General features: G+C 33.8%; 1 protein-coding gene across 5 annotated transcripts in view; it reads right to left on the reverse strand.

The window, feature by feature from the left end:
• Vps13a (vacuolar protein sorting 13 homolog A) overlaps window positions 1-21,670 on the reverse strand; it is a 255,843-nt gene that overhangs the window by 224,445 nt on the left and 9,728 nt on the right. For 4 of the 5 annotated variants that reach the window (XM_071600547.1, XM_071600550.1, XM_071600548.1 and 1 more), the window contains exons 2-5: window positions 11,988-12,031; window positions 9,551-9,593; window positions 7,205-7,300; window positions 6,838-6,939 (exon numbers count right to left, since the gene is read on the reverse strand). In XM_071600547.1, the coding sequence (XP_071456648.1) occupies window positions 6,838-6,939; window positions 7,205-7,300; window positions 9,551-9,593; window positions 11,988-12,031 (285 nt within the window). Of the gene's footprint in view, window positions 1-6,837; window positions 6,940-7,204; window positions 7,301-9,550; window positions 9,594-11,987; window positions 12,032-21,670 lie in introns of those variants that run through there. The other variant, XM_071600551.1, reaches the window with a different exon arrangement.

Here is a 21,670-nt window from a genome sequence, read left to right on the forward strand (position 1 = left end):
CCCTCACATCCCTAACATATATGAAACCAAGTACTTTACATGAATTAGGATACTGAGGACTGGGATGTCTAAATAGTATCTTACAGTTGTGTTGTATATTCTTTTTTCTCCTATTTTTACATTTTTTTTATTTTTCTAATATTTATGTGTTTTTTGTTTATGTGTTCTACTGTCTTTCCACTTGTCTTCCCAAAATTACTTTCTTCTCCTGCTACTAAACTTTCTTCTTTAGATTCTTCTTTCATACTTCCTAAGATATAATAACTCTACATCCTCACCTCCTATCTACTCAACATCTTATCCTCCACCTCACTCCCGGCTCTTTGTCCAACATCAGAAACTGTAAACCCTTTTGCAAACCTACTATTTATATTGTAGATAATAACTAAATTCACCATTTCTGTATATTGTGACCAAACTGTAAACATCTTAATAGCAACTATTTGGTTTAAGGTTGTATGTTATTTGTATTGGGAACTGTTAACATTGTCCTTCCCCTCAAAGGAGAGGTACTGGAACCCTGCAGGGACAATATAAGCCTATATGGTAAAACTGGAACACCTCCAATCCTGCTAAAAGGGAAGACACAGGAACAATGTGAAAAGACAAAGGAAGAAAGTGTACCAAACAAATAAAGTCACTACATTTTCAGATCCATGGCCAGCACAGAAGAAGAAATGACAGAGAAGGAGTTCAGGATGTACATGATTAAAATGTTCTGTGAATTAAACAATGATATGAGAACAAATACAGGCAGCAAAAGATCATTTCAATAAACAGCTACATAAGCAAATACAGGAAGCAAAAGATTACTTCAATAGGATGATGGAGGTTCTAAAAAAAACACCAAACCGAAATTCTTGAAATGAAAGAAATAATAAACCAAATTAAAAGTTCAATTGAAAGCATCACCAATAGATTAGACCACTTGGAAGACAGGACCTCAGACCATGAAGAGAAAATATATAATCTTGAAAAGAATATAGACCACCCAATGAAGATGGTAAGAAACCATGAGTAGAACATTCAAAATATGGCAGTGCATAAAAAGAACAGATGAATTATTGGGATAGAGGAAGGTATAGAATTCCAAACCAAAGGAATGAGTAATCTAGGAAATACTATCAGAAAATTTTCCAAACATGAAGAATGAATTGGAAAAGCAAATATAAGAGGCTTACAGGACGCCAAATGTACAAAATCACAACAGTTCCACACCAAGGCACATTATAATGAAAATGTCTAGCATACAGAATAAAAAGAGAATTTTAAAAGCCAGGAGTGAAAAGAATCAGATTACATGTAGGGGAAATCCAATTAGGTTACCTGCAGATTTGTCAACCCATACCCTGAAAGCTAGAAGATCCTGAAACAACATTTATCAAGCTCTGAAAGAAAATGGATGCCAATCAAGAACCTTATATCAAGCAAAATAAAGATTTAGATTTGATGATGAAATAAAAACCTACCATGATAAAAAAAAAGTTAAAAAGAATTTACAACTAGAAAGCCTGCACTACAGAACATCCTAGGCAAAATATTCCAGGAAGAGGAAATGAAAAAAACAATAAAATTCATCAGAGGGAGGTATCACACTAAAGAAAAAACGAATCAAAGGAGAACCAAGTCAAGTTAAATGACAAAAATGGTTGAGAATACAAATCATGTCTAAATAATAACCCTGAATGTTAATGGTCTAAACTCACATATCAAAAGACACAGACTAGCAGATTAGATTTTTTAAAAAGACCCAACAATAGAATGCCACCAAGAGACTCATCTCATAGGAGAAGACATCCACAGACCGAAGGTGAAAGGTGGGGAAAAATCATACCACTCACATGGACTGCGGAAGCAAGCAGGGGTTTCCATCTTCATATCAAATAAAGTAGACTTCAAGCTAAAGTTAATCAAAAGGGAGAAAGAAGGATATTTCATACTGCTCAAGGGAACCATACACCGACAAGACTTAATAATTATAAAAATATATTCCCCAAACAATGGAGCATCTACATTCATCAAACTCTTCTCAAGTTCAATAATCAAACAGACCATAACACAATAATTTTGAGTGACTTTAACATACCACGTCCACCACTAGATAGATCTTCCAAACAAAAGAAACTATAGAACTCAATAATACAATCAATAATTTAGACCTGACATATATAGAGAGAATATTTCATCCTTCAACAAGCGAATACACTTTCTTCTCAGCAGCACATGGTTCCTTCTCTATACTAGATCATGTATTATGCCACAAAGAAACTCTTAGCAAATACAAAAAAGTAGAGATACTATCCTGCATTCTATCAGATCATAATGAAAAAAATTACAAATCAATGATAAAATAAAAATAAAAGCTAGCTACTGAATGAACAAAGGGTTGCAAAAGACATCAAGGAGGAGATTCAAAAATTCTTAGAGGTAAATGAGAACACTGATACAACATATCAAAATCTCTGGGACACCATAAAGGCAGTACTAAGAGGAAAGTTCACTGCATGGAGTTCATTCCTTAAAAAAAAAAAAGTCAACAAATATATGACCTAACATTACATTTCAAAGCCCTAGAAAAAGAAGAACAAGTCAACACCAAAAGCAGAAGACAGAAAATAATTAAAATCTGAGCTGAAATCCATGAAAGTGAAACAAAAGAAACAACTGAAGAAATTGACAAAAAGTTGCTTCTTTGAAAAAAATATATAAAATTGACAGACCCTTAGCCATGCTAATGAAGAGAAGGAGAGAGAAAACTCAAATCACTAACATACATGATGAAAAAGGTAATATCACAAAAGACACTACAAAAATACAGAAGATAATTAGAAATTATTTTGAAAACTTATATTCCAATAAAATAGAAAATACTGAAGGCATCGACAAATTTCTAGAGTCATATGATTTGCACAAATTGAATCAGAATGATATACACAATTTAAATTTATCAATTTTAAATGATGAAATAGAAGATGCCATCAGAAGCCTACCAACCAAGAAAAGTCCAGGACCAGATGGATACACATCCGAGTTCTACAAGACTTTTGAAGAAGAACTAATACCAATACTCTCCAATTTATTTCAGAAAATAGAAAAAGAGGCAGCACTTCCAAACTCATCCTATGAGGCCAATGTCACCCTGATTCCAAAACCAGGCAAAGACACATCAAAGAAAGAAAACTTCAAACCAATTTCACTAATGAACATACATGCAAAAATTCTCAATAAGTTCTGACGAATCAAATAAAAACATATCAAAAAGATAGTGCACCATGATCACAAGGGGTTCACTCCAGGGATACAAGTTTGGTTCAACATACGGAAATGAATAAATGTAACTCATCACATCAAGAGACTTAAAGATAAGAATCATATGATTTTATCTAATGATAATCAATGCAGAAAAAAAGCATTTGTCAAATACAGCACCCCTTCATGTTCAGAACACTAGAAAAACCAGGGAAAACCAGGCACATATCTTGACATTTTGTAAAAGCTATCTACGCAAAGCCCCAGGCCAACATCATTCTAAATTGAGAAAAATTGAAAGTATTCCCTCTAAAAACTAGAACAAGACAGGTATGCCCTCTTTCACCATTTCTATTTAACACAATTCTTAAAACACTGGCCACAGCAATTAGACAGATGAAAGAAATTAAATGGATATGGATAGGAAAAGAAAAATTCAAATCAGCACTATGCTAATGATATGACTGTATACATAGAAGACCCAAAAAATTCCACCAGAAAACTTCTAGAACTAGTAAATTAATTCAGCAAAGTAACAGGATACAAAATCTATACCCATTAAACAAAGGCATTTCTGTATATCTGATATACAAATCCTCTGAAAGGAAAATTACCCATTTATAATAGCCTCAAAACAAATAAAATACTTGGAAATCAACCTAACAAAAGAAGTGAAAGACCTCTACAATGAAAACTATAGAACACTAAAGAAATTAAAGAAGACCTTAGAAGATGAAAAGATCTGCTTTGTTCTTGGAGAGGCAGAATTAATATCGTCAAAATGACCATAGTACCAAAAGCACTATACAGATTTAAGGCAATTCCAATCAAAATCCCAATGACATTCCTTTTAGAAATAGAAAGAGCAGTCATGAAATTCATCTGGAAAAATAAAGAGACCCAGAATAACTAAAGCTATCCTTAGCAAGAAGAGTGAAACAGGTGGCATCACTTTACCAGACCTTAAACAATACTACAGAACAATAGTAACAAAAATAGCATGGTATTGGCACCAAAATAGATTTGTAGACCAATGGTACAAAATAGAGAACACAGAGACTAACTTACATAATTACAGTTATCTTATATAGACAAAGGTGCCAAAAACATACATTGGAGAAAAGATAGCCTCTTCAACAATGGTGCTAGGAAAACTAGAAATCCATATGCAACAAAATGAAATTAAAACCCTATCTCCCACCATGCACAAAACTCAACTCAAAGTGGATCAAGGACCTAGGAATTAAACCAGAAAAACTGTGCCCAAATCTCCATCATGTCAGATTAGGCCCCACTTTCCTTAATAAGACTCTTACAGTACAAGAAGTAAAATCAAGAATAAATAGGATGGATTCAAACTAAAAAGCTTCTTCTCAGCAAAAAAAGAATAGAGAGACTATATCTTGGGAGCAAATTTTTACCCCTCACACATCAAAGACCACTGATCCTTAGGGTATATAAAGAACTCAAAAAGCTAAACACCAAAAAAAGAGAAATAACCCAATCAATCAATGGGCCAAGGAACTGAACAGACACTTCTCAGAGATGATATATAATCAATCAATAAATATATGAAAAAATGTTCATCATCTCTAGCAATTAGAGAAATGCAAATCAAAACTACTCTAAGACTTTATCTCACTCCAGTCAGAATGGCAGCTACTATGCATACAAACAACAATAAGTGTTGGCGAGGATGTGGGGAAAAAGGCACACTCATACAGTGCTGGTGGGACTGCAAATTGATGCTACCAATATGGAAAGCAGTATGGAGATTCCTTGGAAAACTGGGAATGGAACAACAATTTGACCTAGCTATCCCACTCCTCGGTCTATTCCCAAAGGATTTTAAAACAGCATACTACAGGGACACAGCCACATCCATGTTTATAGCAACACAACACAACAGCTAAACTGTAGAATCAACCTAGATGCCCTTCAGTAGATGAATGGATAAAGAAAATGTGGTATATATACACAATGAAATATTATTCAGCATTAATAGAGAATAAAATCATGGCATTTGCAGGTAAATGGATGGAGTTGGAGAATATTATGCTAAGTGACGTAAGCCAATACCAAAAAGTGCCAAATGTTTTCTCCAATATAAGGATACTGATTCATAATGGGGTTGGAGGAGGGCATGGGTTTATAAGGATAAAGGATATTATTTATGCCTTAAGACAGATGAACTCTAGATAGGGAAAAGGGAAGGGATGGGAAAGTAGAAGGTATGGGGGTAGGAAAGGCGATAGAAGAAGATGGACATCATTACCCTAAGTACATGTATGAAGACACAAATGGTGTGACTCTACTTTGTGTAAAACTAGAGATATAAAAAATTGTGCTCATATATAACAAATTAGAATAATTTAAAAAAAGAAAATCTATGTAATTAGAGTATACTATTTGGCTCAACGGTAAACATTTATACTACTTGGTCAATCTTCACAGTCCCATCACTATATCATTCACACACACACACTATACACATACACACACACACACACACACACACACACACACACAGAGTCTAAATTTAATAAATCAAGTAATAGAAATGTATCTTATTTAGCAATATGATAATTCTTTAGGGAGTAGGGTATATGGCTAAGTGAGAAGTGTTTTGTTTATTTAACTTTGGGTACTATAGTACTATTTAGCTTTAAAGTTATATACTGTTTATTATATTGATAAAATAAATATTTTAAAAAGAAAATGCCTACAAATGACTATATAGAGGATATGAAAAAAGTCTGACAAAGAAAATAGATTTACATGTGGTACTACCAGAGATTATGCTAAATCTCCACTAATGTTTGTCAACAGGTAAAACATTTTATTTCTGGAGTTCACTTTTCATTTAAAAACAATCAATGCAAGAATAATGAAGTATACATATGCTTAATTTTAAAGATGCTTAGCTGTTCAAGGAATAACAGAGGAGTAAAAGATAAGCAAAGGACTAGATTAGGTAGATGACTTTATTTTTAAAAATAAGGAGAGGCTACAGTATGTTTAAGCTAAGAAGAAAAATCCACTAGGGAAAGAAGCAAAGAGTCAGCATGTAAAAAGTAGCTGGAGATGCTGACTAGGAAGTGAAAATAAAGAGATGCAGGATACCTCATATACCACTGAAAAAGGGCTTATAGTAATAATGGACCATGTGGTCTAATCTGAATAGGAAAAGATGTGAAGTAAGAAAGCAAATAAACAGTCTATGGCAAATATAAATATATCAAGATACTAAGTATCTTCAAAAGTGTAAAAATTGATACAAGGAGAATACAAAAGCAAGGACTAGAAAGGTAAGAAAATACACTTGATAAAATTAATGGCTATCACTAAAAACTGACCTTTATCCTTATAAACCAGGCATAGTATTTATGCCTTAAGATAAATTCTACAAGGTAAAAAATTTTGTATACATGACAAAATACAAACCACATTAAAATTCTCCATGTAATAAGATTCTCTCATATTTGTTAAATAATCTCAGTGCCTCCAGAGACAAACATTCTATTATGAGAAATATTTGTTTTTCTACACTTTCTTATTAGCACTTTTAGGCTTGTTTGGTTTTTTTACCTTGATCAACTACTTTTTGCTTTGTTTCTTCTATTCTTTTTAATTCCTGTTGCTTTGCTTCTAGGAGTTGTTTTTCTTCCTTTAAAGGATCATATTTTATTCCTATAGAAGTATTAAAAGGAAGAATCTAAATACTTTAAATTTAAATATACTCATTCTAATATTTACCTTTGAAAAAAATCACTAATTCATCGTCTACAAAAATTTAGAATAAAAGCCAATTTAATTTGAAGTAATATACCAAATTTATATATTAAAATATCTCCAAAATACCACCCAAAATATTTTATACAAATATAATTATAAAACATAAAGGTTTTCCCATCTATAAAAAAGAGTAAATTATAAACTTTAATATTTGACTTACTGGAAGAAGGCACTATGAGTAAATAAATATCTTCTAATACAGCTTCAAATGGTTGAGTATAAAGGTTTTTCCATGGAATTCTAAGTTTAAGATTACCTACAGTCAAAAAAAGAAGTATGAAAATATTCATCCAACCTACATTTACCATCCATCTATTTTATTCTGCCTTAGAAGAGATCTTTGAAAGATCAATAAGACTAACTATATCCAATAATGGCAAGGGGACAATATACTCATTGTACCACACATTTGGAAATGTTTTCTCATTCAACAAATTGTATTCCTATTATATATACTAGGGAAGATGCTAAGTGGTGAGGATACAATAAAAACTAAACTGACTTCTTCTCCAGAAACTTGGTGTCAGGTTGGGATTGTAGCTCACTGGTAGAGTGCTTGCTTAGCACATGTGAGGCATTGGGTTCGATCCTCAGCACCACATAAAAATAAATAAAATAAAGGTATTGTGTCTATCTACAACTAAAAATATTGAATTTTAAAAAAGAAAGTGACTAGTAGAAGGAAAAAATAAACAATAATAATAATATTAAAGAACGATAGTTGTGCTCTATATGTGTAATAAGAATCGTAATGCATTCCACTGTTGTTGTGTATTTTAAAAATAAATAAATAAATAAATTTTTTTAAAAAGAACGATAGGTACTAGGAGAAAGGTATGCAAACAAATACCTTAAATGATTCTCCAAATTATCTTGTTTAGTCCAGAGTTCTTTCCATTACCTTGTATTACCATTAAACATTACCTTATCATTTTTAAACAATAGCAAGCAAGAAAAAAGAGGAATGCATGATCTAAAGGAAATAGGTCCATCGAAAGGAACTAGATATCTATATACACACACATATGTACATACATGCATATACATATACATATATATGAATTTATATATCTATATTCACACATATACATACACACACACACATTTGGGTGGGAAAGAGGTGGTGCCTGAGAATCAAACCCAACACCTTATGCCTACAAAGCACATATTATACCACTGAGCTTTACCCACAACTCCCTCCTGATACATGAGGTTAAATTAATATACAATAAAATATGACAATAATTATTTTAAGAATTCAATGACTTATTGAAATTTTTAAAAGCTATCTTAAATATATTACCTGTTGTACAAGGGACTAATGGGGATTATTCACCATACCCAAATATGCATTCATAGGATTATTATGATACCATAAGAAATAAATGAGTTCAAGTCAACTTGGATTATAAGAAATCCTTATTACACATAAATACAACATGGTTATAAGTATTTAAAATATATACATGTACACAATCAAAAACTCCAAAAAGAAAAATGTAAGGGGGCAAAATAATGGGTGACGTTTCCCCCCCACCTAAACTGCCTTTAAATGGGTGGAGGAATGGGACAAAATTCAAGTCTTGGCAATATAAGGTGATGAAAACTTTCTGTGGTATATGGTCTAATACCAACTATAATACACAAAACTGTGAAAACCTTCATAATATAATTTATGTAAACTTTCAAAATACCAGTTCCTCAATGGGACCAATACATATTCAATAACATTATAGAATCCCACTTCAAAAACAATATAGCAAAAATTTCAAAGTCCCAACTAAAGACACTTATCATCTTCCACAATATTTAAAATAAAACCATAATATAATCTAAGAATTATGACAAGTTTTTATTAAACATGTTGAAACTTTACACTCAGTTTCTACTCAATCAATATATTTAAAGTATGCACTATAAATACAGGTAAATTAATACAAAAACAAGGGGCTGGGGTAGTAACTTAGAGGTTGAGCACTTGCCTAGGACATACCAGACCCTATCTTTGATCCCAGCACCACAAAAAAATAACATAAGATAAAGAATTAAAAATAAAATTTAAAATATAAAAAATGTAAAACAAGAAATTATACAGTATTTTCTGGAAATTCTGGAAACCTAGGGAAAAAAATCCAGAGCAGAAACAAGTTTTCAGATTGGTTCCCGGTGACAGTACATGGATGATCCAAACCCTCATCCTCACATCATATATCCAGTACTAATCAGAATACAGCAACAGTAATTACTCAGAAACCTAGAAAACAAAGACACTTAAGGTACCTGGTGGCCCCCAACTCAATTTTAAAACCTACTAGAATGTGTCATTTCTAAATTATGAAGGTATCAAGTACTGGGCAAGAGTACATAAATCTCACAATATTTTTAAGCCATACAACTAAACCCTACCTAAACAAGAATACATGATAACTTTATTTTCAGCAGTGCTCAGAAATATTTAAAATATATCATTACAGGGCAAGAAGGGCATTCCACTAATACAGCTTACCAATATGACCAACTTTAACTTTAAAGGGCACATCCAGTTGACTCTACCAAGAAAAAAAACAACAAATAAATATGTAAAGCATTAATAAATATAAAGTTAAAAACAAAAACTACTTTTTTCTCCCAATAATTGCTTAAAGGGTATCTGAATTACCTGCACATTATCTTCAATACTTACTTAAATTTACAAATATATAATTAAAATATTATTCAAGTCAATAAAATTAATGGAGGCTTCTCTTTTCATAATAAGTAGTATAAGGGTCCACATTCCTGCTGCCCCAAAAAAGCTACCCATAACAGATAATTAACACTTTTGTATTATTTTTTTTTTTAAGTGAGAAAGCTCACTGTCCGTTTGTGCTTCTAGAAACATTTTGCAAAAAAAAAAAAAAAGTTTCAAAACATTTCTCCCCATTCAATGTCAGAAAGAACAGCCTTTATAATAAATGGTGTTAGGAAAATTGTATACCTAGTTGCAAAAATATGTCTTATGCCATACAAAAAATTAACTCAAAATGGATTAAAGAACTAAATGTAAAAGCTAACACTATAAACGGCTTAGAGGAAAATATAAGGAAAAATCTTCATGACATTAGATTTGGCAATGATTTCCTGGATAAGACAACAAAAGCACACATAATTTAAAAAAACAGATGAACTGACCTTTATCAAATTAAAAACTTTTGAACAACAAAGGATAATGTCAATAGAATGTTAAGGTAACCATTGGAAAGAGGTAAAATATCTGTTAAGGGTCAATATGCAGAATACATAGATTGCCAAAAACTTAACAACCACAGCAACAACAACAACAAAAACCTGTTTAAAAAATGATAAAGGACTTGGACAGACATTTCTACAAACATACACAAATGGTAATAAGCACATGAAAAGAGGTTCAATATCATTAGTCATTACTAATTTAAATTGATACTAATCAAAATAATAAGATATCACTTCACATCTATTGGAATGGCTATTATCAAATAAAAGCAGAAATAACAAATGCTAGAAGATTTAAAGGATATGAAGAAATTCTTTTTTTTTTTTTTTTTTTGGTTCTGGTGATTGAACCTAATACCACTGAACTATTTCTCCTGTCCTTTTTACTTTTGAGACAGGGTCTCAATAAGTTGCTGAGAGTCTTGCTAAATTTCTGAGGCTGGCTTAGAACTTGCAAACCTCCTGCCTTAGCCTTCTGTGTTGCAGGCATACATCAAGGCACTCAACAAGGATTTGGAGAAATTAAAATCCTGTGCACTGCCGGAGGGAATGGAAAATGGTAGAACTACTATGGAAAAAAAAAACCTGGGTGGTCTCTAAAATATATATAAATATAAATAAAAATTTTCATATGACCCAGCAATTTTACTCCTAAATAAATACTCAAAGATTGAAAGCAGCATCTGGAATGAACACATGTACACAAATATCATTGTAGCATTATTCACAAGAGCCAAAAGGCAGAAACAACCCATGTGTTCATCAATAGCTGAATGGATAAACAAATGATCCGTATGTATATGTACACACACACACACGCACACACACACACACACACCACCACACACAAATATTATTCAGCCATAACAAGGAATGAGAGTCTGATACATGCTACAACATGATGAACCATAAAGACACTTTGTAAGTGAAATAAGCTAGACATAACTGGACAAATACCACATGATTCCATTTATATTTAGAATAGGCAAATGTATCAGGGTGGTGAGAAGGGATTAGGAAAATACTTTTTAATGAATACAGACTTTCAGTTTGCAATGTATAAAGAGTCCCAGGGTCTGTGGGGAGAGGGAATAGACGTTACTATTTAATGGCTATAGTTTCTCTTGGGGATGGAAAAGTTGTGGAAATAGTACTATGAAGGCTGCACGAAATTGTGAATATAAGCCATGCCACTGAACTGAACATATTAAAATGGTATTTTAAAAAAGTGAAAACTGGGGGGGGGGGGGGGGGGCGGCTGCAATTGTGGCTCAGTGGTAGAGCGCTCACCTAGCATGTGCGAGATCCTGGGTTTGATCCTCAGCACCACATAAAAATAAATAAATAAAATGAAGGTATTGTGTCCATCTACAACTAAAAAAAAATATTTAAGTGAAAACTAGAAGACAAATGAAACACTAAAATAAAACAGTATGGGAATAAATAAAATATAATTTTTATGTATGTATGTATTTATGGCAATGTTGGGGTCTGAAACCAGGGCCTTGCCCATACTAGGTAAGCATTCTACCACTGAGCCACAATATCAGTTTGTGCTTTTAATGAAATTGAATCTTTGTTTTACACAATTCACATTTTAAAAATAACTTCCAAAATTTTTTTTCAAACTTACATAATTTAGAATGGCAAGCTGTATTAGGAAGAATACATCAAATGCACTAACATTAAAAATTTTTATAGTTAATACCTACCAGGGCATTTTCTTTGACTTCAAGATTCTTGAGGGTCACATCTCCTAAAAAAAAAAAAAAAAAAAAAAAAAATTATTACAAAAATAAACTTAAAACGTTCAAAAATTTTTCATTTTAAAAGGTTAAGTATGTTTCATTCTTGAATATAATACTAGGGAAGAATAATCACAAAAAAAGTACATAAACAGAAAATAAAATCTACCTTTTTTTTTTTTTTAACTAGCTTACCTTCATTCTTCTGCATGACCTAAGATGGTATGTTTAATCAAAACTTATTGAAATTTTTTTACCTCTGCAATTGTAGCCTAACATTAATGTATACAAATAATTTAATCAGAATAATACAAACAATATAAATCCACCAAAGTAGCATAATACAAGATCAATAAGCAAAAAGCAAGTTGTATTTATATGGGCAATGAACAGTCTGGAAAGAAATTATCAAAATGCAAAATCAGTGAGCACACAGATATTTAAATATAAAAATTTTCAAATTCAAATACAAAATGAAAAAAATTTAAATTAACATAATAGAACTGCCAGATGATTATTATTTTTCCAGAGGGGAAAAAAAGGAGAGATAACATTACATACATATTATATGTAATATGATATATTTTGAGTAATAATAGCTGAGAAATTTCCAAAATTAATGATACAAACACCATAGATCCAGGAAGCTCAGAGAACACCAAGTTCTGACCTCTCTGGGGACTACTGAAAGGAATGGTTTCTGTATTAGATGACTCAGAGCTCAGGAAAAGAAATTATAGTTTGGATATCAGGTTAAAAGCCAAGAAAACCAGTAGTAGACACCATAACTCATAAGAGCTACACCGAACTATAGCCTGTAAAACTGAGATCCAAGAGATTAAGGATAAATAAATACAAAAAGAATACCTATGGCACAAAGAAGTAGGTGAGGTATATTTAAAAATTTAAGTCATATTAAAAGCAGTTGTAACCTGGTATAGTGGTAATCCCAGCAACTCAGGAGGTTGCAGCAGGAGAATCACAAGTTTGAACCCAGCTTCAGCAACTTGGCAAGACCCCTGGCTGCTTGCAGGCAAGCAAGCAGCTGCATATCTGGGGGAACTGAGGGGGGGGGGGGGGGACCACAAACATAAGCCAAGGGATAATGCATGCCAAAAAGAAGGCTGAGAAAACCTTAGGCCTTCATTCAGGGCTACCTCATGAAGGTCTCTTAAGTACAGAGCCAGTCTGCAGACTAAGAGGCAGCTCTCTTTTCAAATGCCCAATTTTTAAGAAAAGATAAATAATACATACAAAGATGCATACAAAGAAACACAAAAACATGGTCCATTCTAAGGTGAAAAAACTTCAGGAAACCAACATTAAAGAAACAGGCTCAGGATTTACTAGAAAAATGACTTTAAAATAACTTTCAATTATGATCAAAGAACTGAAGAAACATAGGATACAGAACTTAAGGAAATCTGGGAAACTATAAACAAAGAATATCTACAGAGTTAGAAATATTAAAAAAAAGAACCAAATATAAATTCTAGAGCTGAAAAGTATAATAATCAGATGGAAAAATTTGCTACAGAAATATTAATAGTAGATTTAAACAGGCAGAAGAAACAATCACTGTCTTGAAGATCAGTCATCTGAAATTGTAGAGGAGCAAAAAAGAAGAAAAGTAAATAGAGCCTAAGGACTACAGGACACTATCAAATGGATCATTTTATGTGTCATGGAAGTCTCAGAGATGAGAGATAAAGAGCAGAGAGCTCTTTGAAGAAATAACATACAAAAACTTCCCACATTTAAGGAAGACATGAATATACAAATCCAAGAATCTCAAGAAATTCCAGATAGGATAAACCTAAAGATTATTAAACTTCTCAGCAGAAACTTTGCAATCAAAAGTCAATGAGATAACATATTTAAAATACTGGGAAAAAATTTTAACAAAGATTATATCCACTTAAACTCTTTCAAAAATAAAAGAGAAATTAATATATTCCCAGATAAACAAAAGCTGAGCAAGTTCATTTCCATTAAACCTACCCTATAAAAAATTCTAAAGGAAATCCTTCAAGTTGAAAAGAAAGGATACCAGATAATAAACAAACATCACATGAAAAGCATAAATTTCTCCAGGAAAGTCAAACAAGGACAAATATAAGATCCAGCAGTCTTATAATGTTGATCTGCATCTCCACTTTATATTATGTCTTATATGACAAAAGTACAAAAAAATAATTATAAGTCTATGTTAAAGAGTATACAACATAAGATGTAATTTGTCTCACTAATCAAAATATAGATCAAGGGGGGGATGCACCTGTAAAGTTGTTTTTGTACACAATTCAAGTTAAATTGGTACTTATTTAAAATACAGTGTTATAACATCAGGATATGCAATCACCATGGTTACCACAAAGAAAATATCTATAGAATATACACAAAAAAAAGGGGGAGGATAAAAACATGTCCCTACCAAAAAAAAAAAATCAACTGAACACAAAAAAGCCATAAGGTGCAAATGAGAGACAAAAATAAACTTTCAAGCGTATAGAAAGTGAGTACCAAAAAAGACAATACTAAGTCCTTTCTTATCTGTAATTACTTTAAATATAAATGTTTAACTCCCTAACCAAAAATAAATAAATAAATAATGGCAGAATGGATTAAAACAAAATAGGATCCAATAATATGCTAAGAACACACATGGGTTAAAAGCAAAAAGATAGGAAAAGAAATCTCAAAAGAGCAGGGATATCTATGCTAGATATAATCAGACATATAAACTTTAATTCAAAACCTCTTAACTGAGAAACAAAGGAAAAGATATAATGATAAACGGGGTACTTAACAAAGAAGACATAACTATGACAAACATATATGCAACAAATAAACATGAAATCGCCAAAATGCGCCAAAGGCTCCTGTATTGAAAGCTAGGTCCCCAGCAGGTGGTGCTATTAGGAGATGGTAAAAACTTTAGACTTATACAGCCTAATAGGAAGAGATGAGTCACTGGAGGTGTGCCTTTGAAATGTATTATTTCTGTCCCTAGACTGACTCATTCTTTCCCTCTCTCTCTCCCCCTTCCTTTCTTTCTCTCTCCTTCCTAGCTGAGGTGAGCAGCTTTCCTTTGCCCTGATGTTTCTGCCTCGCCTTAGGCCCAAAACAACAGAGCCAGTCAACTATGAGCAAAAACTGTGAGCCAAAATACACATCTTCCTTAACCTGGTTTTCTCATGTATTTCATCACAGCAACAGAAAACTAAACACACATATGAAACAAACATTGACAGAACTGAGGGGCAAAAAGCACTGCAATAATAATAGGAGACTACCATAGAATACAAAAAACAGACAAATTAATAAAGAGAAAACCCAAACAACACTATTGGGCAATTGGAACAAACAAACTTACACATAACACTCCACCCAAAAAACAAACAAATACATATTTTTTCCTCATTTTTTTGTACACAATTCAAGTTAAAATGAACATGGAGCATTCTCCAGGATAGAATATATGTAAGGTCACAAAACAAGTGTCAAAAAATTTCAGAAGATTTAAATAACACAGACATCTTTTCTGAGAACAATGGAATTGACCTAGGAATAAACAGAAGAAAACAGAACAATCCACAGATAAATAAAAATTAAACAAGCAATGGGTCAAAGAAAAAAAAAAAAATCACCAGAGAAATTAAAATATACCTTGAGAAAAATGAAAGCAATATACCATAATTAATGGAAAACAGTGAAAGAAGTGTTCGGAGAGAAATTTATATATGTAAATGCTTATATTAAAAAAGAAAAGCTGAGCTTGGTGGTGAAGTCAAGGAAGGGGGATTGCAAAATTTGAGGTCAGCTGGGGCAACTTGGTGAGACCCTGTCTCAAAATAAAATAAAATAGGAGGGATGGGGGTAGGACTCAGTGGCAGAGCACTAACTCAGTTATGGGCAAGGCCCTGGGTTCAATCCCCAATACCAAGAAAAAAAGACCTAAAAAGTATTCCAAATTAATAACCTAAATTTATACCTTAAAAAAGAGAAAAAAAGGAAAAAGAAAAATAACCCAAACCTAGCAGAAAATAATAAATATTAAGGCAGAAATAAGCACAAAAGACTAAAAAGAAATAGAGAAAAATCAACAAAACCGATAAGCCTTTAACCAGATTGACTATCAAAATATTTTTAAAGTCAAAGAGCTAAAATTAGAAATGAAAGAAATATCACTACCAATTTTATACAAATAAGGATTTTAACAAAGTACTCTGAACAATGATACACCAGCAAATGATGACCTAGATGATATGAATAAAATTCCTAGAAACACAAAATAAACTGAGAATGAATCATGATAAAATAGTTCATCAGAACAGACCTACAAGAATTAAGAAGATTAGTGCAGGGTTGGGGGAGAAAGCAGGATGATTCCCACCCTCCTCATGGACCTCTGACTTTCTGACCATGCCCCACCCCACAACCTGCCCCCAAGTTGAGTGTAGGAAGCAAAATGGACAGGTTTCTCCTCTTCAGCCTACCCGGCTGCGGCTTCTTGTTTCTGTCTCTTGTCACGGGTGGGAGCAGGAGGAGGGAGAGTAAAGCCAGAAAAGGAATCAGGGATGAGACTAAAGCTAGGGGGTGGTGACCCTCAGGGGTGTTTTTTTGTGAGTCCTTGGGAAATCTCATCCTGAGAAGGCCTCAGGGTGGTGCGGGCAGGAGGCGGAGGGCATGGCTGGGCTTTTACTCACGTGCATCTCCCGGAGACCTTGCTTCTCTTTCCCTGTCAAGGGGGCAAGGCGGTGGACGGGTATGTGAAGCCACAGATCAAGCAAGTGGTCCCAGAATTTGTGAATGCAAATACAGACGCTGGAACCAGCGCCACGTACATGGACCAGGCCCCCTCCCCGTCTGTGTGTCCCCAGGCTCACTACAACGTGTACCCACAGAACCCGGATCCCGTCCTCGATCAGGATGGAGAATTTGACTTGGATGAGACCATGGATGTCGCCCGGCACGTGGAAGAACTCTTACGCAGGCCCATGGACAGTATCGACCCCCGCCTCTCCCCGCCTGCTGGTCTCTTCACCTCTGCCAGAAGCTCCCTGTCGTGAATATTTGAATGCCACGCTTCTCTTTGGAAACAATATTCAATGTGGAGACTCCGTTCCAGGTGTGGTCGCAGCACTGCTGTGTGTACTGATGCCTTTGTGTGCATGTGTTTGAGTACGAGGTGTGCCCGCCTCGCCCTTGAGTGGCTGAAGCAGTGGTGGCCTTTTGGTTCAGATCAAGACCTCCAGGAGCCCAATGGGTCTGTCTGTCTCATGCAAGAGATGGAGCTTCTGTCATTGTAGGTACTCGTTGCAGGCAAACCTCTTCCTCTCATGTCCTTTATCTGCTAGTAGCTATTTAAGTGAAATTGTTCCAGAAAAGGAAAGGAGACAGGTAAATGTTCAAAGCTGCAGTTTTACTCCTGAGCTAGAAGCTTCGCCCTCCTGATGCCTGTGCCCATATATGTACACAGATGTGCATCTGTCCCCATGCACATATGGTGGTCTAACTGATGCTTTCCCTCCAGAGGGAGGTGGAGGTTCATTCTTGATATTTCATAATGTAGTGAATGTGGACTCCAGGTTTTTTGTGAGCTCTCTGAAAGCATGTCTAGGCCGGAGCCATTTCCTAACACAGTGAAATGGGTTCATTTGAACCAGAGCTATTGGAGCTGCTCTGAGCATGTAGTGTCTTGGCCTCTTGTACTTGAGTCCAGGCTGTGGGGTTCCCTGCAATATCCCTTTTTACATCCTGCCCTGGGCTTCTTTCCCTGCCTCTGTTTATAACCTTGCTGATAAGAAAGAAGGAAAAAATTGTTTCAGGACACAGTGGGTGAACAGAAGGCCTGAGATTTGCAAGGCTGATGCCATCCCCTGGGGAGAGGGGAACTGCAGCAAGGGACAAGCTGCCACCTCTCAGTTGCTGCAGGCCCATGGAGTCTAGAGTGAAAGGTTAGAGCCGCTCCACTCTGCTAGGAGGTGGAATCTGGAACAGGCCTCATGTCCAGAGAAGGCCTCACTCCAGTCTCAAGTGCTCCTCCAAGGTTACATGACATGCAGCAGAGATTGGGAGCCCCAGGTTTAAACCTCTCTGAAGGGAAGTGGGGAAGGAAAGATGGATTCTTTTGTACTTTGTACATAGACCACACATTTGTGTAAACAGTGTTTTGGAATAAAATATTTTCATAAAAAAAAAAAAAAAGAATTAAGAAGATTAAATAAATAATCAAAACCTCCCTCAAAACAACACAAGACAAGGACCAGATGTTTTGTTGGTAGATTCTAGAAAATTAAGAATAAAATTAGAATTAACACCAATCCCTCTCAAATTTTTCCAAAAAAAAATTTAAAAGAAAGGAATACCTTTGAAATTGTCTATGAAGCCAGCATTACCCAAAATTGTCTATGAAGCCAAATAAAGACACTATAAGAAAAGGAAACTATGGGGGCTGAGATTGTGGTTCAGCGGTAGAGTGCTCACCTAGCACTTATTGGGTTCAATCCTCAGCACCATTTAAAAATAAAATAAAGATACTGCGTCTAACTACAACTCAAAAAAAATATATAAAAAAAGAAAAGAAAACTATAGAACAATATCCCTGATGAATACTGATGTGAAATCTTTAACAAAATACTAGTAAATAAAATTCAATAGCATGTAAAAGGATATAATATGATCCAGGAGGATTTATTCCCAGAATGCAAGAATGATCCAACATATACAAATCAATGTAATACACCACTTTTAATGAAATAAAGAAACAATGCATGATCTCAATTAATGCAGAAAAGGATCTGAAATAATTCAGCATACTTTCATGTTAAAAAAAAACATCCAACAAAATAGAAATAAGAGGAAACTAGCTCAAAATAACAAAGGCATATATGAGAAAGTCACAGGTATCATCATACTCAACAGTGAAAAGACTGAAATCTTCTCAAAGATTAGGAGTAAGAATAGAATGCAATCTGTATACGGGGTAAAAATGGGAGTTCATAACCCATTTGAATCAAATGTATGAAATATGTCAAGAGCTTTGTAATGTTTTGAACAACCAATTAAAAAAAAGAATAGAATAGAATGCCTGCCTTTACCACTTCATCAATACAGCACTTGAAGGCCTGGTAGAGCAATTTGGTAAGGAAAAGAAACAAAGAACATTCAAACTGAAAAGGAATATATTATATTATCTCTATTAATAGATGGCATGATCTTATATGTAGAAAACTTGAAATGTCTGAAAAAACCATATTATTAGACTAAACATATTCAGCAATGTTGCTGAATATTCCATTTACAATAGCATCAAAAATAATAAAAAATACTTAGGAAAACACTTATCCAAGAAGGCTAACTTGTACATTGAAAACTAAGATGACATAAGTAAATGGAAAGACACTCCATGTTCACAGAATGGGAAGACTTAATATTATTAAAATTTTTCTACTACCCAAGCAATCTACAGATTCGACACAATCTGTACAAAATACAAACATTTTTGGAGAAAACAGAAAAATCCACCTTTAAATTCACATGGAATTTCAAGGAATCCTGAATAGCCTAAATAATTTTGGATAGAGGGATCTCCACTTTTTGATTTTAGAATTTACTAAAACCCACATTAATCAAAGCAGTGTGGCACAGATACACAGGCCAATGGAAGAGAATACAATATCCACAAATAAGCCCTCTAGTATATTGTCAAAAATTTTTTTCCTGGTACTGGGGGTTTGAACCCAGGGTCCTGAACATGCTAGGCAAGTGCTCTACCACTGAGCTAAACCTTCAGCCCTATTGTCAAATTATTTTTAACATCAGTGATTGTCCTTTCAAAACAGTTGGAAAGCTGGGCACAATGGTGCATGCCTGTAATCCCAGAGGTTCAGGAGGCTGAGGCAGGAGGATCACGAGTTCAAAGCCAGTCTCAGTAAAAGCAAGGTGCCAAGCAACTCAGTGAGACCCTGTCCCTAAATAAAATACAAAATAGGGTTGGGGATGTGGCTCAGTGGTCGAGTGCCCCGAGTTCAATTCTCAATACCCCCAAAAAAAACAGTTATTAGAGAAACTGGATATCTACAAACAAAAGAATAAAGCTGAACCTTTATATTAAACCACATACAAAAATTAACTTGAAATGTACCCAAGACCTAAATATTAAGACCTAAGTATAAACTTCTTAGAATAAAGCAGAGAGGGAAGTTCCAAGGCATTCTATTTTGATATGCTTTTTTAAGACATGACACTAAAAGCACAGGCACCAAAAGAAAAACAAAGGTGAAATGGACTTTAAAATTAAAAACTTTTGTGCCTAATAAGACATTTTCAACATTAAAAAGACAACACATGATAGAGGGAAATATTTGCAAATCATATATTTGATAGGGGTCCAATATCAGGATAGATTTCCTAAGCATCCCTATAACTCAACAACAAAAACTGATTAAAAGATAAGCACAGGATTTAGGGACATTTCTCCAATGAAGATACACAAATGGTCAAAAAGCCCAAAAAATTATTTCAACAAACCACAAAACTGGGATCTAATTAGAATAAGATTACTCCATGTTTACATAAATATGTCAAATATACTCTATTGTCACTCGTAACTAAAAGAAATCAATTAAAAATAAAGATATTCAACATTATATTTCATTAGAGAAATATAAATGAAAACTACAATGACACAGTGCCTAATATCCATTAGAACAGCTACCATTTTAAAAAGTGTAGTAAGTGTACATGTCAGTTAGGATGAGGAGAAACTGCAATCTTTGTATGATGTCAATGGGAATGCAAAATGGTTCAACTGCTATGAAAAGTGGAAGGGTAGTTCCTTAAAAAATTAATAGAATTACCATATGATCCAGCCATTCTAATTCTACTTTGGGGTATTTACCCAAAAGCTCTGAAAACTAAGACTCAAACTCAAAGAAAAATACTCATGTTCATAACAATACTTACAACAGCCAAAAGATGGAAGCAACTCAAATGTCCACCAATAAATAAACAAACAAAATGTATCATATACAATGGGATATTAATACAGCCTTTAAAAATGACCAAAATTCTGACATTCGCAACATAGATGAACTTGAGAACATTTTTTGATAAAGAAGACAGTCACAAAGGGCAAGGGCAAATACTGTATGATTCTTCTTACCTAGAGGTACTAGAATGTTTAAATTCAGAGACCGAAAGTAGAATGATGGTTACCAGGTCTGAGGAAAGTAAAGAGTGAGTAGTTATTGCTTTAATGGATACAGTGTTTTACTTTTGTAAAAGAAGAGTCCTAGAGATGAGTGGTGGTGATGGTTGCCAAATAATCTGAATTTAATTAATGACACTGAAATACACTTAAATGGTTAAGACCATAAATGTTATGTGTATATTATGTAACTTTTTGTTTTTAAATAATGGCAGGGAAGCCAGAGCAAGGAAAGAGAAAGACTTTTCTAGATGAACAAAAACTGATGGGATTTGTTCCCAACAGATCTCCCTTAGAAGAACTGTTAAAAAAGGAATTCTTCAGAAAAAAGGGAAATGGATAAGAAATATACTCAAAATATTTTAATAAATAAGCATTAAATAAGCATTAAAGAAACAAGAAATGAGGGTAAAATCAAATCTTTTATTTTCCTAAT

The sequence above is a fragment of the Marmota flaviventris genome, chromosome 13 (assembly GCF_047511675.1).
Source record: "Marmota flaviventris isolate mMarFla1 chromosome 13, mMarFla1.hap1, whole genome shotgun sequence".
Lineage (NCBI taxonomy): Eukaryota > Metazoa > Chordata > Mammalia > Rodentia > Sciuridae > Marmota > Marmota flaviventris.